The sequence below is a fragment of the Sinohyriopsis cumingii genome, chromosome 8 (assembly GCF_028554795.1).
Source record: "Sinohyriopsis cumingii isolate HCF-2022 chromosome 8, ASM2855479v2, whole genome shotgun sequence".
Classification (NCBI taxonomy): Eukaryota; Metazoa; Mollusca; class Bivalvia; order Unionida; family Unionidae; genus Sinohyriopsis; species Sinohyriopsis cumingii.
In genome coordinates this window covers 114,521,681-114,537,537 of record NC_142968.1, presented here as the reverse complement: position 1 = coordinate 114,537,537, position 15,857 = coordinate 114,521,681, and the positions used below count along the sequence as shown (strand labels likewise).

Here is a 15,857-nt window from a genome sequence, read left to right as displayed (position 1 = left end):
ATTGAAGTGATTGCAGATTTTTTATCCTGGTAAAGGTGAAAATATTTCAAAAAATTAGTGATGGAATCAGCAATTAGAAAATGATTTTCCCTTAATACCAGTATGCCGACTGTGAACCAGCTCAAGCAACCCACGCGAGAACGTGTGATACTAATACCATGAGGTATGCGAAAAGCAGGTATACTTGTAATACAAGGACTTTCTCCACAGACGCCATAGTTGACGGTGACCACAACTCTGCAAAGTATCAGCATAGCTGCAAAGTAACATTTGCAGGTCAGGTGGTTCGCGATGAACAAGAGCATCGTGCCGTTGTTACTGATGATGCCGCAAATGTAAAACGAATTCAAGTTCCGATGTTCGAGTTTTATATATATATATATATATATATATATATATATATATATATATATATATATATATATATATATATATATATATATATATATATATATATATATATATATATATATATATATGTATGTATGTATGTATGATTTACAAGATTATCAGGCGGTTCTCTCGATCGAATACGAGCGAGGTAAAGACGTATATAACTTCTATCTATCAAGATGCATCCAGGAATTATATCAACAGTACAGCGTGCATGCACATCGGCGGTTAAGATAGAGATTATCCTCCATTTGCATTTCATTATTCTTCTTAACCATAGCAAAGTGTTTAAAATCACTACCCCGTGCATTCACAGTGGTGCCCGTGTGATCTTAAATCGAAAATACACAATTCCCATAAACAATAAAATCGATAAGTTGTTGCAAACATTCTCGAAACGTTGGAAAATACACAAATGCCGGATCAGAATGGACTCTCTAGAGAGATGCATGGAAGTACAACTGCATATTTTCCAGTGAAAAGCCTTTCCGTGGATTAAATCATATGAAAACGCTAGCGTATATCCCACAGCGAGCAATTATCAGTGTGATAAATTATGACAATCAAGGTTTTGTATGGTTGCTCTTACAGTCCAGTCTCAAAAATACCAATAGTTAATGGACAAATTTAAGTTTGGTAACAGTGCATTTCTTGTACAAGTTGTCAATATCAGTAAGTTAGAGTCACTGAACCCTAACATCGCTATTAATGTGTGTTTCGAATAAATGCCTGCAACCGATTTGAGCATCTATATACACTTATGACAAAAATTCAGGCAGACTGTTTAATGTCGATTTATTATTGTTGCACAGTCCAGAGGCGAGGTTTCATTTGCCATCAAAGAGGACTTTGACCGAGTTTAGCAGCCGCGATTTTGCTGACATCGAGCTGGGCGATCTTGTAATTTTCCAAAATCAAACAATAAAATTTAAAACGCCTAACTTGGATATTCAAACTGTTTGTTTTGAAGCTGCACCATCGCGAAAAAGTATCTGGTTTTACGTTTTGCTTATCACAGACTACGTGAATCGTGAATGCAAAGGCCAATCATGTGGTATCACAACTACCCTCTGTAGTAATTTCCGATACAAAATACATAGGACTGTTGAACAGGTGAGGAAAAAACTGACCATGTAATAACAAATGGACTACTTCTTTTCACTGACGTGGATGGTTTTGATAAAACATAACCTCACATCTTAAGAGCACGCGAATCCAGACAGTATTTATTTAGTGTACCCATTTAGTATAGTGGATGGAGTCAATTTACAGCAATGATTAACAATCAACCTGGTATACAAAATAATACTGCGCAATGAACCCGACACCAGTCTTCCAAAATATATTATATATGCGACATCGATATCACTGACAGCTAGAGACGAAATTCAGTCTGAAGCATTCCACATCTATCGGGACTGGTACTTAACCTTCTTTGGAGTTGATTTATTATTACCGACGGTGTGTTGGACTGGCTGAGAGCGGATACGAATATTGATAGAAATTCGTTCCACCTGTTGATCAATACTTTCGTCAGAGTAGCGTAAACAACTCTCTCATACTGTACATTGAAATATAATCATAAGGGTAAAAAATAAATCGATACCTCGAACCACTCTGGCGAAGCAAAAATAACTCCAAGCCAGCTTGTCATCGTTGCATTAGCACGCGAAAAAAACGCCCGGTCTTTGACTAAACTACCAGGGATGAAAATATTCAGGTTTTGCTTTCACAAAGAAAAAGCGGAATTCTCTGGTGATTATTTTAAACCAATACTGACTCAATAAAGACGAGAAAAATCTTGACTGATATTCAACAAGGACGAACTTTCCTTTGTAACAGTTATTTCGGCTAAATGGGAGCGTTCGTTTCAGACACCATTCAATGGCGCAATCAAAAACCCTTTTGGTTGTTACATAGTTCTAAGTGAATACTGTGATAGGCCCTCTAAAGGTACAATCGCAGGAGACTTATTTCTCAAGTAGTTTCTGTGATTGTATGGGAGTTGTAGACATAAAAAGGAGGTCATTATTTAGAAGCACATGTACGTATTGTACCTGAAGAAAGCATGCTTGTCGAGCTATTGTACTTCGTAATTACAGAAGAACTATGATAGACCCTCAAAGTTACAGATGCGAGAAAATAATCAAAGCAGAACAACTGCAAGATTGTTTTACTCGCGAAATAAAAATGTGTTTATTGTCGTAGATGTTGCTTGTTGTATTACTGCTGCAACCACCATCTGCCATGGTGTTGCTTTAATCGTGATCACAGCAACTATCATATATACAGCAATCAGATTTACTGTCAGGGCAAAATGGATGGCAATTGGTGTCAAAGGTGGCGCTGAAAAAAAAATCGCTATGGCTGTATTAGCAAATGTCTATTCAGAACATCTCACCTCGGCAAAAAGTAGTCTCAAAACAACTTCCAAGCTGTACTAGACGGATATCGAGAATAAAACGATTAGCATAGCTAAGTTTAAAATGGTGTCGATAGAACTGGAAAACCGCTCGCGACTCAGAGCACGGATTCAGAACCGGCGCATTAACGACCCAAAACAAGTAGCTGATTTACAAGCAGTGAAGCTCGAGTAAATGTTAGTATATAGTGATCTGATTTGCATCAAGAGAACTTTACTAACGGGGCTCACGCGGGTTACACTCGTGTGGTTTCGAAATTTTGAACGACTAGTATAATTAATAGCGGTGTCTTGGCGACTGATCTAGGTTAAAGCCTGCTCCATGGCTTTCCTCTTGCATCACGCTGAATTGGGACACCTCATAGTAACTTCTCGCTTGGGTGGGCTTGTGCACGCACTCATGTGTGATTCGGGGGCAAAGTCACAGAGGAGGAGGTGCAGAAGACTTTACCTGGATCAGTAACCAAAATTTCGAACCACTATTAGCACACTACTCCTTTAAATGGTACTTACATATGGCCTCCCATTATATATGAGGGTTGCAAAGCTCTGGTGGTTACAAGAATAGTGAATGGATAGACAGATAGATGGATGGAAAAAGGGATTACTAAACAGTTTTTGTATTTCAGTGTCTGAAAATCTAATAACAGCAAATGGTATTTATTCTGCAAGCCAATATCCTAATATTTCCAAATCGAATTTTATCAAACTACAACAGATTTGGTCATAGAACTTTTTCACACTTTGTGAATTTCCTTGTCATACTTACTCAACATTGAATTTTCAGACTAAGGGATGTAGGTACAGTTCAGTATCCTCAGTTAATGTAAGTGGCTTCTAAATACATGCCATAAAAGGGCATTTGTAAGCCATTGAGTAATTTCATCAATTAAATTATAGGGCAAAAAACAAAATTCTTAGAGAATAAGAGCTGATGCTGTAGAGAAAAATGACAAAAGTTTAGCTTAAAAAGCAAATTTGTTAAGTACAGTATCCCCAATATATATTCACAAGCATGCAGGGTGGTTTTCTTCCTGATTAGGTAACACGCTTTCAAAATTAAATGTTTAATATACTCACTGAACAAATTAACTACATGCATGGATCAACAAGGAGTCTAACGGAAATCAACTTCAGTACTACTGGGCCTTTTTGAAAATGGAGTAATTCCAAGTTTTCACTGCTGTTTGTAACTATAGCCATTATCATATAGCAGATATGTGTCAGCTCTATAAACAGACTGGACCAGATTCCAGAAACTTCTGTCATTTTGTCCCTATAGGTCAAATGATTTATGTGAAGATGAAAATAGTAAAGGTTGAAAAACATATGGTACACAAGGCAGAAGATGAACAGTAAACGTAACTAGATCCATGTTTGTAAAACAAATATGCCTCCACTGCAGACCCAAAATGTTCAACTCCAAAAATATTTAAAACTGAAGGCAAATTAGAAAGATTGCTTCATTGGTATGAAAATCTAGTTAAGTCACCTAAATATGAATGCCTATCAATTTTCATTTGTCTACTTCAAGAGGTCTTTGCTTAATTGTGCTAACAAGATACTTTAAAAAATGTTTACATGCCAATAGCTTAATAAATGTTTGCAAAAATTGAAAATCTGCCGTAATAAGCTAAAAATCAGATTAGGCTATCAACATATGAACACAAAATATGTCTGTCCAACAAATTTCTAAAACCTTGGAAAATGTGTACAAAAAAAGTTTAATAAAAAGTTGAATAAGCTTACCAGAAGCTGACCATTATAAGTTCTGTGTATAATAGCCCACTATGCAGATAACTGAAATTTGGTCAGGAACCATTTCTCTTTTTAGTTGCACTGACAATCACCTTTCAGCCCCAAATCAATAGGATTCTTCCTTACCCAAAGTGTAAGCCACCCACAAAGTCTGGTCCAGGTGTTAATTAATGATTTAGAGCAGAAGCCATTGTTCTTCTTTTAGTCAGTGCCCATGACTTTACCTTCTGACTACATTCTCAATTGGCTTCTTTTGTACCTAAAGTATAAGTCGTCCACAGTGTTTGATTAAGATATGTGATGCAGATCCAGTGTTATTTGTAAAAAACATTTTCTTCTTTCAGTCAAGGTGACCTTGATCTTTGTGTTTGTGTGATTTAGATTTTTAACATAGCTTTAACAATTTTTCAGTCATATCGCTACAATGTCTGTAGTGTGGCAGTTTAAAGTGATGTCTAGCACTGGGCCATCATGCTGCAGACATGTAGCATGATGTTCCACCCAGTCACATTATCCTGATGCCAGGCAGACATGTAGCATGATGTTCCACCCAGTCACATTATCCTGATGCCAGGCAGACATGTAGCATGATGTTCCACCCAGTCACATTATCCTGATGCCAGGCAGACATGTAGCATGATGTTCCACCCAGTCACATTATCCTGATGCCAGGCAGACATGTAGCATGATGTTCCACCCAGTCACATTATCCAGATGTCAGGCAGACATGTAGCATGATGTTCCACCCAGTCACATTATCCTGATCTTGATTTTTTAACCCCCAACGTTTTATGTGTTTTCTTACTGCAAGTGCAAACCATTCACAAAGTCTGGCAACTGAAAATTTGTGGTCAACTCAAGTTTATGCATGAAAACATAATTAGTAACTTACAGATGGATAAAGATAATAACAATATGCTCAACCTTATGGTAGGCATATAAAAAATGCTGAAATGGCTTGAAGTTCCATAATCTACTGCTGACAATGACAAAGTGTGTAAAATTTCATGGCATTATCTCCACCAGTTCTAGTGCTATCATACTAAAATGAAATCTTGACATATGGATTTACATATGGACCACAGCAAAGAAACAGGTCTCTTTCCACTATTACAGTGGGGTCACCAAAAAGTAAAACAACCTTCTTGCAATAGACACTTCCTCTGAGACAAAACCCAACAAAACTTGGTTTCCTCTGAGAAAATATTATGTCCAAGCATGATAATCAACAATGAAGTCACTATTTTATATTTAACATTTACACAATTACTTACTTTGTGAGGAACAAAGTAAAAGGGCTAAAGATTAACACGATTCCCCCCAAACACAGATGATACTGTGTGTGTGTGTGTGTAGAATAAACAAGACACCGGTAAGAATATTTGTGACCCATTTTCTTAAATGACCCACCTTTCTGATGTGGTAAAGGCCCTTGGGTCCTGCTTTTCCATTAAAAGAATAGTGCTGCAAGCCGCAAATCGCATGAACAACACCTAATTTGAACATCTTTTCTCCTTTGTGCTTTAAAAATTGTGTGACTAAATTCTTTGTGAGAATCCCATGATCCTGCAACCTCGCAGCATCTCTGAATGTTCATTTTCTATTCAACCAAATTCTTTATGCAACTTATATCTGGCAAGCAGAAATATCCCTACTTTTAATAAATTTGTTCTCAATACTTTTGGAACATCTTTCCCTTCTAAAATGAGAGTAATGTTGAACAAATAATAGATTCCAGGAGTTTTTCTGTTAAGTCTAATACACTCTCATGTCTGGTGTTCAATTAATCTGCTTGAAGCTGCCAAAACTGATTCAAATTAAACCATTCTCCACTAGCATTCATTAGATTGTTAATTATACCAACTCCATGTTCAGTCTAAGTCTTATACAATAATAAGTTTATTTCTAATTCTATTATTATAATTCTGCCACATGGGACCATTAAAAATATCAGCAGGTACATGGACAAATATATTCAGAAAAGCATCTCTCGGGTATCTCAATTTTTTTCCTCAGGTAGTTAACCAAAAACAAATGAAATCAATGATGCCTCTAAAATATATTCCTATTTTGCAGATGTAGTGGTTAGTAATATAATAATAATAATAATAATAATAATAATAATAATCTTTATTTTCTTAAGGTACATTTAGCCAAATATTAGCTAATATTCCACAAGGCCCTCAGGGGCATACAAGTTCAATGCATGTAGACAATATTTATAAAAGGAAAGAATTATTACATTGTGGGTTAATGTCGCACAAATATTTCACTTAAAACTTGTATAATGTACATACATATATATACATCATTTTATCAACTAATGCATACACAAAAGATGAGACATGGATGAATTATTGGTGAAAGATATTATATACTTTGGTAGATGAAACATCCCACTTCGAACATGGCAAGACTGCTTTAGTTCAAGTGGTAGCTGATTCCAGTCAGTATATCCTGTATTTGTAAATTACTTTCTTATTAGTTCTTGGTTTTGAAAGTTGTAAGCATAGATTTTGATGTTGTTTTTAAAGGGTAGATGGAGATAGCATTGCTAATTTGGACAAGCACATCAGAGATGTGAAATTATGAAGGGCTTTAAAAACGAAAACACATCTATAATTACATAATATCAGTATGTGCGCATGAACCATATACCGCGTAAAAGTAGTCCATAACAGGTAACATGTAAGTGGAATCTTTTGAGTGATCTTTAATGATCTTTAAGGCTTCAAAAATGCAAATACATCAACCCTTTCCAAACCTCCCAAACCATTATAAAAAACTACTGCTTTTCTTCTCACTTTGTCAACTGAATTATTCCACAAATTGTTATAAAACATTGTTAATTTCAATTAGAATTTTCTGTGATGGCATGAGCAAATACAAAAGTTGATGATTTACTTAAACTAATATTTTATCTAATGATAATTTGTGACTTTGCTTCTAACAAATGGTGTCAGAAATTTTTCTCTCCAAAGAAATATTTTACACTTTTCATTTTGTTTTTCATAACTTATTTGTACCATATTCTAAAATTGAGTTAAAACTGTTACCTCTATCATCATCAAGTCACCATTTCCCCCAAATTAATCTAATGATTCTGACATAATCTATCATCACTCCCAACTATACTCACAAACCAGGTAACTTAACTTTTATCAATACTGACATTAAGTCATGCAAATCTACAGCAGTAAAATTCAAGATCAGGAATGACTTTATTTAGTAGACACATCCAAAGTAAAAAATAAAAACAGATTATCTGCATACCGAGATATCAAATATTCTCTATTATTCTTTGGTTCAAACAAGATCCACAAACATTGGTAAATCATAACAATAACAATTTCACAGTAAAAGAATAGTTAATTCTAAACGTTTCACTTGCTTTAACATCAACATGGATGCTCCTCATAGGTCATACTTTTAAAGAATATATCCCTGCCCTAATCATATTCTGACCCACATGCCATCTAGGACATATTTATCCATGGAATAAGAACCATGAATGACTCCTACTAGCAATCCCCAGCATGCACTCAAATCCCATCAAGAACAAGAGCAAAAGAACCAGACTAAATATGGTAGCTCAGATGCATTCCAATGATCTGTGACATCACTGGTATATTATGACATCTGACCACGTGCTACTTTACAGTGTCACTGGCAACGTGTTCCATCCACCAAAGACAACGACTATGGAGTAAATAAAATGGAAACTGTCATATAGCTATAAAAAAAAAGTATGGTTTTTCTCACTGTGGCATTTTAGCACTAAATTTACACTATTATGGCAGATGGGGAGGTAACCCACTGTTAGTAGTGTGAATGTGCATTAACATGATACCAGGACAGTGTTGTTGATAAAAGGATATCAAATATGGACCAAAAACAATATTTAAATGCACATCAACACATAATGCACATGTACTCAAACTGTTAGGTACTTAAGGCAACATTCTGCACAACATGCACAATTTAAGATGGCATGAATTAACACTTTTCTTGTGATGCTTCAAAATAAATTGTGGTAGTCTGGGATTTAGTTTATCTTCCATGAAAAAGCAAATATGATATATATATATATAATGTTATTTCTGCATATATACAATGTTTATATCACCATTTTATTACAAAGAAAACAACAACAAATTTAAATATAACAGTGAAACTCTCTTCATCAACAGACATATTTTGATTTGTAACTGTACATCCATAATGTCACTGACAAACATACTTGTTCACGCTGCACTTATTAATGAAAGCTAAATCCGTTAATTTAATTTCATGTATATACTTGCAAAGGTGATACAAAGGCATATATGATATACATTCACTTACTGCAAACAGACCCCAATCTTCCATTGTATACTATGCCAGCAGATCTGGGTAATTGTTGTTTGTTCTGTTACTCATAACAAATTGCATACAGCCAGATCTGCTTGTGCATCATGCAACTGCAGATCTGAGTCTCTGCAATCTGCAGTTGGCCCAACTTTTATGCAAGTATATAAATTTATATATATGCCCTTTGTGTGTACAAAATATATATTCTGCACATTTATGTGCATAAATGACTATGTAATGATCCATATGTACATACATGTATTTTTATCAATAATTTTATCCATGTACACAAAGTGGTGTATTCTGCACATGTGCATATATCATGGATATATAACATCCATATATCATGGATATATAACATCCTTTCAGTGCTCAAAAAAAATATTTCTCTCACAATTTCCAAGGATATCTACTTTAGAAGCACTTACCCCGTGCAAAAAATATACATGTCCTGAAGAATGTGTCTTGACCATATAAAACAATTAATAAGCCTCTAGGTGCCCTAATGATTTAGAAAGCCCTGGGCATAGGGCTATCCTGGTGTTAAGCAATTCCTGGGATGAAATGTGTATATATATCCTGTGATGAGGAGTCTCAAATTGTATCAATGTGAGCTACAGAAATCCTAAGCCAAAGGTCTAAATGGTTCTTCTGAACATCCCAATTATGGGAACTATAACTAAGGCAAATGCATTCACACAACACAGAACAGATGTAGCAAAGAAAAAAATCTTAATTCAAAACAGTCACATTAAAGAAATCTTCACAACATTTTTGAAGACACCTTTTATGCCTGAATAAAATAATTCAATCTGTGGTAAACAGCAGTCATTTTCAGCTTACTACTTGCATGCATTTTTAATGCAGCAGCAAGGTCTAAGCAGTTAACAAACTGATACATGGAATGAAAAGACACAGATACTAAACAGACAAAAATTACCTTAAGTAGTAAATTTAATAGTATCTAACATCACACTTCAGTTCTTTTCTATAACAGGATATTTATACCAGTTCTTCTATTAACTAATAATAAACATACCTGAATGAGAGAAATCGCTGTTGAGATTTTTTTATTTATAACTTTTAATTAATTTAATCTCATTTTTTAATACATTTTTTAAAATATGCCTGAATTTTAGATCACATTCAAAGACTGGAAGGGAATGCCAATAGAGTCTGCATTTGTTTGTGTTGGTTAAGGAGATAGTCAACAGTAAAACAAACAAACCCAAACAAAAACCATTAATTTACAAGAGCCTTATGTCTCACCAAAATATACAGGGAACATTTAAACATACATACATAAAGAAAAAATAAGTCTATCTGGTTGTGTGAAAAAGACAGGAGTCATGGTAGCTCACCAGTTCATGCAATGCACTCATAACCAGATGGGTGCGGATTTGATTTCCACCACTGAATCAGCCTTCATAGAGTATCATGATGCATCCTTGGGTAAGGCACTTTACTGTATCTGCCTCAGCAAGATATAACCTTTTAAGTGTTGATGTGCAGTATACAACAAAACTGAACCAAAACAAACCCTGAGTGAAAATAGGTGCATTTTCAAATATTTTTTTCTAAACCCTATTTCAGAATGATCACATTCATGCAGAAGGAAAATGTTTATATAAAATATTTACATATTCACTAAAACCTCAACAAGTCAAACATTAATTTCTTGAATATTCAGCGTTTCAGGAACAACCTATTGAGCATAAAATCTCTGGCCAGCAACCTGAAAAAAATTTTAACAAGCTAACTTTGGACTCTCAAACTCTGCATTTTCAAAATTTACTTATGTACAGAAAGACCACAAAAGTTCATTTTAATATACACCATGCTAATTATGAGGAACTGTGTGTGATACTTGTTTCTGCTGCTGTAGCTACATGCACCTGCTATAGCCATGGTAAACTTGTCACATACAGCAATGATATTTAATTAAAACCACTCCACACTATTCTACTGTCTGTACAGTATGTGTCACCATTTTAGTCTCAAAAGGAATTATTTTTTTTAGCATTGTTGGTCGTGTTGTCTCTCTCACTCGTTGTACTTTTCTTTCCTGACACATGGTAACTTGTCGATTCAATTCTGCAGCAGAGTATCCCAGCAGCATCTTCAGATCACACACAAACTTGTACACAAAACGTTTTCCATGCACCTGAAAAGCAAATGCATGCGAGTGTTACAACTGACTTTTTCAAATTTCCCCATATCAAACTGTATTAAGTATACAGCAGTAAAATGGTGATGTGATGTGATTTTTTATTTTTAACGTAGCTTTAACAATTTTTCAGTCATATTGCTACGATGTCTGCAATGTGGCAGTTCATAGTGATGTCTAGCACTGGGGCATCATGCCGCAGACATGTAGCACGATGTCCCACCCAGTCACATTATCCTGACACCAGGCCGACCAGTCCTAACACTAACATCTTAATGCTGAACGCCAAGCAAGGCAGCTGTTAGTACCATTTTTTAAGTCTCTGGTATGACTCGGCCGGGGATCGAACCCACGACCTCCCGCATCCAAGGCGGACGCTCTAACCACAAGGCCACCAGAGCGGTAGCAGTAAAATGGAACATCTAAGTTAATCTATCATATTATCAAACACTACAAATATTAAACACCACAGAAGCTGTACCAAGCATAAAGGTTATGTGTATGGTGTAATAAACTAGACGACAATATAAAATATGAGGTCATGGTTTAATGTTAAATTAATGTTTTTAATAAACTAAAAACTGATAAAACAAGGAAATGGACAAAATAAAAGGACTTTAAAATCATCAGTATAACAAATATTTTGTAAGATTTATTATACTTTTGATACAAAACAACATAAATAGGGCCTACTAATGACAAACTGATGGACAAAGATACAAGCCAAACATGGGCTACAGCTCTTGTTAAAATTTGTTGAAAACTAACGATTGTTAAACTTGACATGTATCATTTTAATGCAAAAGCTAAAAATTCATTAAAATATCTTCAATGGTTAAAAGATATATTCTGGTTGTGACACACTGTCTCTACAAGATATATAATTGGCTTGAGTTTCATTAAAATATCTTCAGTGGCTACAAAGTTATAATCTGGATAAACAGGCAAGTCACATAATTACACTTTTCCTTGCTGTGACCTTAACCTAAGACTACAGGCATAACCTAAGACTACAGGCACATCAATGGTATGCAACACACCATCTATTTATCATGTATAACTGACTCAAGTTTACATTATGTGGTTTCAAAAACTAATGTGGACAAGAATAAAAACAAAGAATATCCTTGTCCTTGAGGCAAGAGGCATGACTGGTACACAAAACAATCTGGTCACGATATCTACTTAAGCAAACTTTATTAACAAAGATAATGACTGGACAAGCTAATGTTTAACTGGGAGTTTGATTGATAGACAATGCCACAACATAGTATGTCCAACTTGGGATGGCTGTAGGCAAATTTCAACCTTTCAAACAGGAAACATTCTTGGGAGAAAAGGTTTTAGTGTTCATCCATAAATGTGAAATATTGCTTTTACTCAAAATAAAAATGCTGACAAACCGTGGGATTTGTGGGTTTAAATGCCATTTTTCAGCACAGGATAGGCTTATACATAGTGGCCAGTATATCTGGTGCAGGAAGAACCTGGGAAAACTCCAGAAAGAACCATTGATCCATGGGAAGCTACTGGCAAGATTTCTCACATACCAAAATTTGCAGAGATCTGACTTAAACCCACATGGACATATGTGAGATGTCAGTAATTTGTGAACCTTAGACCACTTGGCCACCTGGGAACCTGATTCAGCTCATAAAAGACATGTACACTTCCAAAAGACAAGATTCATACCATCAGAATATGTGGAATTATTCTTGACTGTGCTGGTAAAGAGCAACAAGCTATGTGACAATATGAAACTCTCAGGAGTCACAACTTTATCCAAATACAGTTGACAAAACCCATAAAAGACAAATCTGGTTCTGTTAGTTTGCAAGCCAAACTGCATCAAAATATGCCAAATAGTTCCTAAGCTATGCTGGTTACAAAGATTTGCTGTAGTGGAATTTCAAATGGGACACAAACTCCATCAAAATGAAGGCACATCTACATGTCAACTGCAAATCCCTGCAATATGGTATCCAATTATTTGTAAGGCATTCTGACCTATCATGGTTATAAGGAATGTAAACAGACAAGCAGATTAAGGCGTTATCTCCAGGTGCTTCTGGGTATTAAGTGTTGAAAATAATCAATACGTAATGTATCTATTACCTTTGCTATCATATCTCCATCATAATAATATCTCAAAGCTCTACTCAGTTTCTCATAGTTCATAGTCGGTTTATTTTTACGTTGGCCCCACATCTGTGCCACCATCTCTGGATTGTTGAGTTTGAATTCACCCTCATCTCCAACCCACTGAATCACTTCCTTACAGTCCTTGTCTGTCAACAGCTCCAGCAAAAATTGCCACAGTTGAATCTGACCATTGTTACCTAAAAACAAAATGAAACAAAATAATGGGATTTATTTTTAAAAAGAAAAACATGGTCTCTAAACCTTGATAACTAACATCATTCTGTGGCACTGACAGGAAAAGTAAACTCGAGAAGGCGAATGAAACAAAATTTTGTTTTTGATTTAAATATTAAAAGAACCTAATTTTAAGGTCAAAGGGTTACATTTTGTGCCTAAATGGAGAAATCATTATGTGACAAAAATATTCCAAGTATCCCTTGATCAAACCTGGTCCAATTTTGGCTCTGGTGACCTTAAACAAATTTCTCAGGTCACAAACTAAAATTTTCTTGAGAAGTGGTTGTTCATTTGTAAGTCTTCTTTGAAATCATCTACACTGTATAATGAAAAATGATGTTATCTTTTGATGGTGATAATACTGCCAGGGAAACAATACTACATACAGCAAAACCTGTCTACAAAAGACACTAAAGATCACTTAAATCTGTCCAATATGGGCAGCTAAAGTCTGCAGAGGTTTGAAAAGACAGAATCAATCTTGCCAAGACAATTGTTTAACTTGCAAGAATGTTAAGCATGAAATCAATATAAAGTTGTCCAGCAACCTTAAAATTAAGTCATGGTCATACATACTGCAGTCCAAAAGATACTGTGTAGATAAAACATAGGCCTCCCTCACACCCCCATGATACAAACTTTGATCGTAAGTTTTCTTAGTCATGAAAATTCAATCAGGTCAACCCCCACTTCACAAACTCAATCTCCAGTTTGATCAAGCCATACTGAAGCTGTCTTGCTTGCAAGCTGACATCCATTATTAGTTTACAAACTAATTCCTTCACTAAATATTAAGTACAAATTCACTATTTCAGGTTTCACCCTTATACACTGAAAACATAACATGCTGGAAACAGCACACCAACAATAAGTAATATGAAACACGTATATGTGATCTATACACCCATTTATAAGCTGAGTCCAATTGCAAACTGCACTGACCCAGATCTGACTGCACTATGCAACAGCAGATCTTGGTCAATGCAACTTGTTATGAGTAATCAGTACAGCAAACAACATAGATCTTGATTTGCTGATGCATTGTGTGACATCAGATCTGGGTCTCTGTTGTTTGTAGTAGGACTTGACTTGTACGCAGGAATATATATGCTATAAATCACTGTATACCTCATAAATTTCTGCTGCCATTTAAAGTACTTCAGAACTAATGAAGTACCCATAAGTTTGTTTCAGTAAGCCTTATGATGAAATCACAAGGTTGGCAGGTCTGTAGTAAATAGCTGACAAAAGAACACTACAAAAATCAGTATGTCTTCCTTCCATAGAGGGAGGACACAAATTAAATGAGATCTGTTGATGACAACTTGTATGGTATTTATAAAGCAAATTGTTTAATAGTATATGGCACAATCTTTTTTCTTAAAGTATGGAAAAATATATATTTCAGACAAAAAGGTCCATATAGATAAAATCAGAAAAGAATGTATTTGAAGAATTCATGCCAGAATACTCTCAAATGGCTCAAAAACTCTCCATGTTCACTCATGATTTTACAAGTGGGGACCGAGGAAGGGCAATAATCTTTATAAAGAGCTTGTCCATTGGACAAGTGTCATTTTAGGATGATTATTTATGTGGGACAAGCAACAGTTACAAGTCTCTTGAAGTGTGTTGGACAAGCAACCAACTAAAACAAATTCTGAGCCCTGTATCTCCCAAGCCTGGTTGAAACTGGTCCAGTGGCTTTTGAGAAGTTAAAAATAACAATTTTTGACTGATGACACATGATGGATCATACAGGGAGGATGTAGAACCATATCACAATCTCACTTGGCTCAGGGTACATTCTAGAACTGAAAATCTTATGGAAATCCCCCTTACTGTTTAGAAAAAGGTGGGGGATTGACAGGATTTGAGGAAAATGACAATAAATGAATCATTAAGGATTTATACATACTGAGGCAATTTGAGAAACGGGGGGGGGGGGGGTATTAAGAGGGCTTGAACCAATAATAATCCCAATTACCTGTTCTATTTCCTGGAGAAAAACTGTGGTCCCCAGTTATTCTTGGAGATCTAGTCTTTCCTGGCTTCCAGCCTTTTCTTCCTGCTCCTGAAAGGGCAGAAATTTTTTAACTGTAATTATAATTTGAAAGGGGACATTAATGAATGCAATAGCAAAACCATCTATTTTGATTTATACGTATCTCAACTGAGGTTCTCTTCACAAATCCTAATGATATACAAACAAATGCACTCTGAAATCTGAAAGTGAAATAATTTTATGAGCATACTGAATGGCTTTGTGTGGTAATTCCAATACAATTTAATTTGTTGCACAAAGGACAAAAAAAAAAGAAAGAACAGCAACTGAGCTAAATGTTTTGCCCTGATGTGAGAATAATCATAATAACAGAACTGTATATC

The 15,857-nt window shown here is 35.3% G+C and overlaps 1 protein-coding gene across 4 annotated transcripts in view; it reads right to left on the bottom strand.

The window, feature by feature from the left end:
• Positions 1-6,685: 6,685 nt before the first annotated feature.
• LOC149794422 (GA-binding protein alpha chain-like) overlaps positions 6,686-15,857 on the bottom strand; it is a 49,326-nt gene continuing 40,154 nt past the window's right edge. For all 4 annotated transcript variants that reach the window (XM_089968634.1, XM_089968630.1, XM_089968633.1 and 1 more), the window contains 3 exons: positions 15,457-15,543; positions 13,206-13,429; positions 6,686-11,087 (listed from right to left, as the gene is read on the bottom strand). In XM_089968634.1, the coding sequence (XP_089824760.1) occupies positions 10,881-11,087; positions 13,206-13,429; positions 15,457-15,543 (518 nt within the window). In that variant the 3' untranslated portion in view covers positions 6,686-10,880. The remainder of the gene's footprint in view (positions 11,088-13,205; positions 13,430-15,456; positions 15,544-15,857) is intronic.